This window comes from Centruroides sculpturatus, unplaced genomic scaffold (genome assembly GCF_000671375.1).
Source record: "Centruroides sculpturatus isolate CEXI.00-Female unplaced genomic scaffold, Cexi_2.0 scaffold336, whole genome shotgun sequence".
In the NCBI taxonomy this organism is placed as follows: Eukaryota; Metazoa; Arthropoda; class Arachnida; order Scorpiones; family Buthidae; genus Centruroides; species Centruroides sculpturatus.
The window spans coordinates 639,793-648,355 of record NW_019384582.1 but is presented as its reverse complement, the minus strand read 5'-3'; the positions used below and the strand labels follow the sequence as shown (position 1 = coordinate 648,355).

At 29.7% G+C, this 8,563-nt stretch overlaps 1 protein-coding gene across 1 annotated transcript in view; it reads right to left on the bottom strand.

The window, feature by feature from the left end:
• The window catches only part of LOC111624502 (elongation factor 1-gamma-A-like), a 32,644-nt gene that overhangs the window by 2,879 nt on the left and 21,202 nt on the right, over positions 1-8,563 (bottom strand). The window contains exons 7-8 of the mRNA XM_023367357.1: positions 7,155-7,526; positions 6,958-7,082 (exon numbers count right to left, since the gene is read on the bottom strand). Coding sequence (XP_023223125.1) covers positions 6,958-7,082; positions 7,155-7,526 — 497 coding nt within the window. The remainder of the gene's footprint in view (positions 1-6,957; positions 7,083-7,154; positions 7,527-8,563) is intronic.

The following is an 8,563-nucleotide window of genomic DNA, read 5'->3' as shown; positions in this document are numbered from 1 at the left end:
GGGAAAATATGCTTGCAGTACAGTACATTCAAGGAAAATCGTAACAACAAATATAAAAAGCTTGTGCCAACAACAAGTCAGCGCCAGTATTTTACTGTAAACGTCGGGTAACTATTTATAATTTTTTATGTTTTAAACTGAAAAACGATTAAATTACAGATTTTTACTGATCTGTTTAGCTATTTTGAAGTGAACATTCTAATAAATTACGATTTCAACTTTTAAAAGTTTGCAAACAAATTTTTAATTAGTTATTTTTTATTCTAATAAACAATTTCATTTTTTTATAATCGCTGAATTACTAAAATTAAAAATTAAACACTATTACATAAAAGTAGTTTATCCTGTTATTAATTAACTCCCTTGCTACTCACTAATTTTTAATATTAATGTAATTAAACATAAAAAATATTTAAAACTGGGGAAAAAACGAAAGAAATGCGTTAATTTTGAAGAAAAAGCTTCAAACTTTATTTTCCATTGTCTCGCCTTTCTGTGAAATCTGACACCGATGAGTCATTGTGTTTACAGCTGGATGACCTGGAGAACAGCTGGTGTTGGGATTTCCCGGGACATTCTCATAGAAGTCTCGGGAGGAGAAGGGTTTAAAGTAGAGTGAATACTAGCTGGCTGTATATTTTTAAATATTTTTCAAAAATTACGTTTTTTTATTGCGATTTCCGACCCCCCGACTTAATTAAACGTATATATAATAAAATATATTAATTTAAAAAAATTAAAAAACTATTGGAGGTCGTTTTTGACATCAGAAACTAGCTTTAAATAACTTTATCGAAGTAAAATCCGTGCACTACTACTTTAGAACGATGAATGAAATTTGATAAAAAAACTCCCATTAAAAAACAATTAAGAGTTAATCGTGCGTCATTAAAGGTATATTAAAATCGCGATAAAATATTTTCGCGCGGGAAAAAATTTTTGAAAAAATTTGGAGACTTAAAAAACATCCAAAAAAAAACAAAAATTTTTTCGGAGGGCCCAAATGCCCGAGTTTTATATAACGCTATGGAACTTTCCCGAGTTATCTCGGGTTTTAAAGATTGCAGCATTACTTCTTGCCGCCTGCGTATGGCTATGATTGGTCATCTATATTCAGCAAACCAAATCAACAACGCAGTTAAGGAGACAAATTCCCTGACTTTTTGACAATTTTTGACAAATTCCCTGACTTTCCCTGACTTTTTCAAAAAATAATGAAAATCCCTGACTTTCCCTGACTTTCCAGGTGCGTAGGAACCCTGTATGTATTAGTAAAGTAGTGCAGTGAGTAAATAAAAACAAACAGTGAAGTGTGAGTAGTCAAAGTGATACAGTGACTGAATATAAATTCTCGAATGTTCTCAAATGTTCTGGACTGTTTTAGAAATTTCTAGAGGGCAAAACTTTCAGCCCTTCAACAGCATGCCCAGGGAACCTTCTTCATGGATGGGGGATAGAGGGCTACCATACCATATCGTACCGGGACTCATTTTTTGAGTTTTAGCAGCACGCGCATTGTACACTTACCTTTATAATATATATTGATATTGATGATGATTACTTGATTGATAGATTTACTGATGTGATAACTGCTAACAGTATACTGAACAAAATTAAGTTTAACAAAACAACAAATCAGATTGAAATCAGCATGAACTTATGAAAGAAATTGTTTCAAATTATTCATAACATAAAACCACAATGCAAACAAAATAGCTAAAGGGTATTAATAAAAAGATCTATATAAATAAATAAGATCTCTTAATTTCATTGGAGGAAACAAAGTTAAAATTTAATTTTGTAATAAAAATTCTTACAAATTTATTTTTTTTTCTAAGATATATACAATGTCTATAATTTCTTGATATGATTAAATTCTGAATAAAATAATGAACCAAAACAGATATCAAAGATTGTTTTTTTGATCTAATACAGCAACTCTAAAGTTTTACTTTGCAATGTTACTAGTTTTTTTTTCAAGAAAAAACTGAACCGATAATTGTCTAGATATGCTGAAATTGTCTTGTATTCCTCAATAGGAATAAATGCAATCTGATCAATGTTTTCCAGTAGAATAGAATACACTATACTATGAAATTACACATGCAAATTCTAATCAATGATAGATGTATTCAATGACCACCTTGATCTCCCAGCTTTCACATATCTGGATTTTTTGTGAGGACATAGTACATGCAAAGGTTACTGACATCGAAGAGTTGAAACACCAAATAGCAGAGGCAGTGATTTCAATCTCCTAAAATAAGCTGTAAAACACTAGCAAACAAACCAATTACAGATTTAATAGTGTTTGTGTTACTAAAGGCAGTGTCAAAATTTACTAAATTTCTTAAGCTTCTGTAATAAGAAATCTGAGTTATTACATTTAGTAAAGAAAAGAAAAAAAAAAAAAAAAAAAAAAAAAAAAAAAAAAAAAAAAAAAAAAAAAAAAAAAAAAACACTTTCTTCATCTGTTATGGTTTATGTTTTATTAAGTTTGTTAATTTAATCTAGTCAATAAATTGTAGACATTTTGTATTTGTTGTATTTAAATTTGGTCAGCATAACATAGAAAACATTATGCTGTCGGATTAAAATACATTTATATACCTCCCATTTTTACACCTAGAGTAAAATAATTACTGAAGATGCCTTTGAAGGGAGAAGGGGAAAAAAATCAAAATATTGAGAATTTAGTCAAGTGAACAGAATAAAAAATATTTTGATATATCATTACTTTATATAAAAAACTAATTAATAAACTTCACACACTGTCTTAGAAATTAGGGATGCAGTAATAATTTTACCAATAAATTCTGATAGCAAATAAAGACTTTGATAATCAAGCTGAGAAATCAATTACAATCAAACTCAGATACAACAGCACCAGTTATAATGACAAAACTTTGACAGTCCAGCTACCGTGTTTCCCCGAAAATAAGACAGTGTCTTATATTAATTTTTGCTCTGAAAAATGCGCTAGGTCTTATTTTCAGGGAATGTCTTATTTTTTCCAGGAAGAAGAATTCACATTTATTATTGAACAAAAAAATTCCCAAGTCGAACTTAGACGAGAGTGACATATATCCGGTGTGTCAAACTGTCGCCCTTTTATAGCGTCAACATCGGACTCGATGACCAATTAGTGCTTACTGAACCATAGCACTATGCAAATGTCATGTGGCTTGATTCCGGGCCGACCAATTAGCCATCACCAGCCTTAACGTTATGCAATTCTGTGATTCCCAAGCCATAGTCTTATGCAAATCATGCCGTGTGGCGTAATTGTCTGCTGACCAATCAGTGGCTGTACTTTCGAAAAGCCAACGGCCACTTTCAACCATCTGTCGATGACCGTTACACTAAAAAAAAACTTCGCTAGGTCTTACTTTCAGGGGGAGGTCTTATATTTCGCAATTCAGCAAAACCAGTGCTAGGTCTTATTTTCGGGGAAACACGGTAGATCCCTACACTTTAACATTACATTTTACCCTGATATAAGGATATTGGAACTCAGTTATAACAACAAAATTTTCTTAATTTTTCAACAATTAAATCGATGTTTTAGCCTACTTTTAAGGAAAAAATTTAACAGAACATTGTATGTTATCAGTTTTATATTATTAGTTTAGTTTAAGTAGAAAGGGCTTTTGGTGAAAGAATGTCTAGGAGTGGTCCTGTTAAATTGATAAACATGTTGCTGCAAAACCTCTTCAGCCAACTGAATGTTTCTATTGACAGATAACTTGGTGATGGATCCAGTCAAGGAAGTTAGATTTTCTTCCTTTAATGGTTAGTCATTTCTGCAAATGTTCACTACAATATACAGTACCTTGCGAAATTATTAGACCCATATTATGAACTGAAGAAAAGAAAACACTGTAGTACAAAAAATATGACTAATATTTTTTGTACTACTGTATTTTCTTTTCTTCATTTCATAATATTGTTGAAGTAATAACCGTGTTTTTTTTATTTTATTTTTATTCTCTATTATACCATCAATATATTTTTAATCAATAAATTCAATATGGCAACACTGTAAATGTAAAAAAAAACAACTTTCTACTACAAAAAGAAAACTGATAGAGGTTCTTATTAAGGTATGGCACCATAGCCCATTGATGAGAACAAAAATAAAAAAATCTGTAAAGGATATTCCTTGTCATATAGCACTTCTGGCTGATAAGAGTGATCATACAAAATACAGGAAATCCTCATTAGTTTGAAATTCAAGGGATGAAATAATCGCGACTTTGAATTATCCAAGATTTACACATTTCTGTTCAATATGCCAAATGCCATACAACTGATGTAATTTATTAAGCGCACAGAATATGGCTACATAAACAGAGCAGTATTTTTGTTAATTAATTAATAAATAATAATAATATTAATGAACTGTAGGTAAACAGCATGTGTCCAGTGAGAATCTCACAGGTTGCCAAACAGGTTTTATAAAAAGTAAAGCAGAACTCCACAAAATATAGTCCAAAAAGTAGTAAGTTGCCCAACTGTAGTAGTCTACAACTTTAAAAATTTCTCAATCTATTACTTGTAGTACAATCTTGCAATCCCAAAACACAATCATATTTTATGATACAAGAAAAAAAAAGAGGTAGTTCATGGGTTAGGTAACACCCAAAAATGTGTTACTGTAAAAACAAAGCAATGTTGACCATAGTAGAGTTTTTCTTGGTCTATTATTCTCTTACGGTATGGAGGCACTTTGATCTGAACAAACAAGTTAACATCAGCATATCAGTTCGGACAGAATTTCCACTTCAATATTTGAATTAGCCTCATTTCAAACTAACTGAATTCCTTAACATGTAAATCTCTATATCCCCTTTACAAATAGTACAGTTATGAACTATCTGAGTTTGAAGTAATGAAAATTTTCTGTAATTAAATTTCAAGTAATATGATTTAGAGATAGGCCAAATTACTTGAAATTTTATAAATCCATTTTATATTAATTACAGCAACATTTGTATTAAATTTAAATTATTATTAAATATCTTTCAAGTTAAAAGACAGTAATATAATAATGTTCTAAACAGTGATCAATGAACAAAATTTCTGCAGCCTGTTGGATGCCCTGACCATTACAATCCTTTACCAAATAAGGAAGTTTGTTATTGAACAGCTTGTATAGCTAAGCATGCCAAATTATTTGATATTTACAAAAAATTAGAGTCTACATCGATCACAGAAATGGAAAATCTTATTCAATACCAGGTAATTATTATACAATTGTAACAAATTAATCTTTATATGTTTTGTAGCCGAAATGATCATCTTATGTAGATGTTTGTATTATTTATTCACATACTTACATTAATAATAATATAAACTATACCTAATGGAAAATAGATGCTAAAACAAACAAAACAAAAGAACAAAGAAATATATGGCAACTGCTTTGTTATGGGATTGTCTCTCTGTAAAAATGGCCAGTGCAAGGACCACATTTCCCATAGCCTGCAGGTACAGTGGAACCTTGCTCAATGAGCACCTCTCATAATGAGCAATAAGAGGAGCGGAAGTCCTGGATTGTGTGCATGTTACATCAGTCTGTGTTTAGCACTCATTCTGCTAGCATGTTAGTGTTGCTTGTGATCACACATTTTTCCAAACTTGTGTGTTCAGACATATTACATATAAACATCAACAACCATAGCCCATTATATAATAAATACACCAAACAATATGCCTAATTCTTGGGCTATGTAAAGGCTATAATTAAATAATTTGACTAGAGATAGGCAGTTATGCTGCTATCTCATATTAAATTTAATGACCGATTCAAAATTAAATTTCTTTTTTTGTTTTTTGCAAATCAAATTCGCATTCCAGGTTGGTTCATTCCACTAGAAGATAAGATGAAGAAAAGATGATGATGATTCACACTCCCTTAACAATGTATATTGTATAATTTTCTTTGAATAAACATTATACATAAAATATTTGAGTATTTTTTCAACATGGAATGCATTATTGTATTTTACATTAATTTATATGGAAAAAATTGTTTTGCTTAACAAGTGTTTCACATTACAAGTAAGATTCTGGAACAAATTATGCTCGTTACGCAAGGTTCCACTGTACAAGAATAGCCTCTTTTGTGGTGGCAAGTGCAAAGTTCACCTGTCCACATCTGTCAGGTACAAAGATTGTCTCTTCTGTGTCTAACAAGTTCAGAGATTGCTTCTTTCTTTCTGGCTCTGCCTCATTTTATCGCAATATGACAAGTTGCACAATGTCCTAGTTAATCTTTTATACAATTATTATTATTTTTTTTTTCTATTTGTTCAAATTATTTTCCTTATATAATCAATAATTTTATCGTAAAGTGAGCCATTTATCTTAATTAAAGTGATAATTTATATATTAATTTAAATAGGCTTTGAGAATATAAAACTTAGTTTGAGTAAATGGCTGAAGGTAAAAATACATATCTCTTCTTATTTTACTATTACTTCATGATGAGGTTATTACCATTACTACTACTAGGACTATCACTACCACAAAACATAATTCTAACTGTTCAATTTGTTACTTAATTAGTAATGATGACTCATGGCTTACTTGACAAATCTACCAATTAAAAGAATAAGCTTCAACATACAACTGTTGATAGGTTAAGAGTTTTATAAAGCCAATGAAACTGCCACGAGGAGGGCTGACACTACCGTCACCATTAATCCGAAACCCTGCCAGTTAAAGTTTGTTGACTTAAGGAATGCTAAATTGTCACCCTGGAACCCAGATGCAAAACTGAAAAAAGACACTGAGAGAGAGGACTCATGGTAGATGCAAATGACCCAGAAATTGCTTGCTTTACTGATGATTTTTGTGTAGAATGCCAAGTTTTAAATAACCTCATTGATAAATGTATTAAAATATGCAACTGCAAATGCCATTAAAATTTAAAATATAATTGATCATTCTTACTTCAAAAGCTAATTCTTTTCCTCTCCAAACCCATATTCCTGAAATAGTACTATTATTATCTTCTCCAAATAAAATCATACTGGCAAAGGCATTCTTTCTTAATTTTTCTAACCTCTGAAACATACCTATAATGAAAATAATAAATAAAGCATTCCAAAAGAAAACAGCAATTTTTAATTGATATGAAATGTACATACCAGAAATAAGATTGCAGCTCATGAACACAAGTGTTAAATCTTCAGGATATTTGTATTCACAATACCAGATAGAGTAATTTTCCTTATCAAACTTATTCCAGAAAAACGGTATGGATACATTTCCATCCTCATTAGAATAAACTCGTTTAAATTCATCCATGACGAATGTACCTTTAGGAAATTTTTCAAAAGGATCTTTTTGTTTTGATTCTTGTGCAAGAATCATTTCTGTTTCATCAGGTTCATCAAGTTGTTCTTTCTTTGCCTTCTTGTCTTCCTTTTGTTTATCTTCTTTCTTTTGCTTTTCATCTTTAGGTGGCTTATTACTTTTTTCTTTTCCTTTACTTCCTTGTAATTCTTGGAACTTTTTGGCTAGACAATACAAATATAAACATTTTTCTACTAAAAACCTTTTCTAACTGCAATTTAAATATTTTTAAAAAAACTCTATTGTTTAAGAATATAAATATAAAAATTACAAATAGTTGAAGATTTAGTAACAATAATATGAATTATATTAACTCTACATTTCTTTAAGCATTAAAAAATTGTCTTCAACTTAAGTATTCAGTAATGATAAGAATTAATATTTAAAAATAGCTCTCTCCTTTAAAATCAAAATAATTATAAACACCTGCACATTGAATATGAAATGTGCACAGTAAAATTCAATAACAGTAATTCTATTATTAAAATGTATTATTAAAGAAATTATATTCATTAAAAGACTATTTTACAGAAGCTTATATGAATTAAATAATTAAAAATGATATTTATTTCTGTTTGAGACTATTTGTCTCTTGAACAGCAAAAAAGTCTCTTGGTGTTTAAGTGAAAATATTTCTTAATAAGTATGATAAATCCTAAGATTAGAAGCTGATATAGAAGCTTAACAATCATTAAAATATGTTATTTGTGTTTAGTATTGAAACAAAGAACAATAAGGCAATGTACATTGATTTGAATTAACAAATTTTTGCTATTTATTGGTGAAGATGCATAACTTAAAGTTTAAAAATGTGAGCCATTGATGTAGAACTATCACAAGTACTTACTTCAAATGCTTTATGTCATATGGATATCTAAAAAACTGCACTTTTTAATAAAGAAACATATGCTTAAATTGAAAACTAATAATTCCTCATGTACAAATATAAACTGAAACTAAAGTGGTGTGACTAATAAGCTGTATGTTTCATTAGTTTGGAAACAGGAATGGTGGTTTTCAAAAGTTTAGGAACATGTATGAAGAGAGACCAAAATAATATGCAAAGTACTTTATTTATAAAAACACAATTTTGTCCTTGTGTTCCAACATTCTAATAAATATATACAAATAAGACAAAGGTAAAATGGTTACAGTCAAATAAAAGACTAAAGTTGTAGCATTAAGAATTAATGGTTCTACC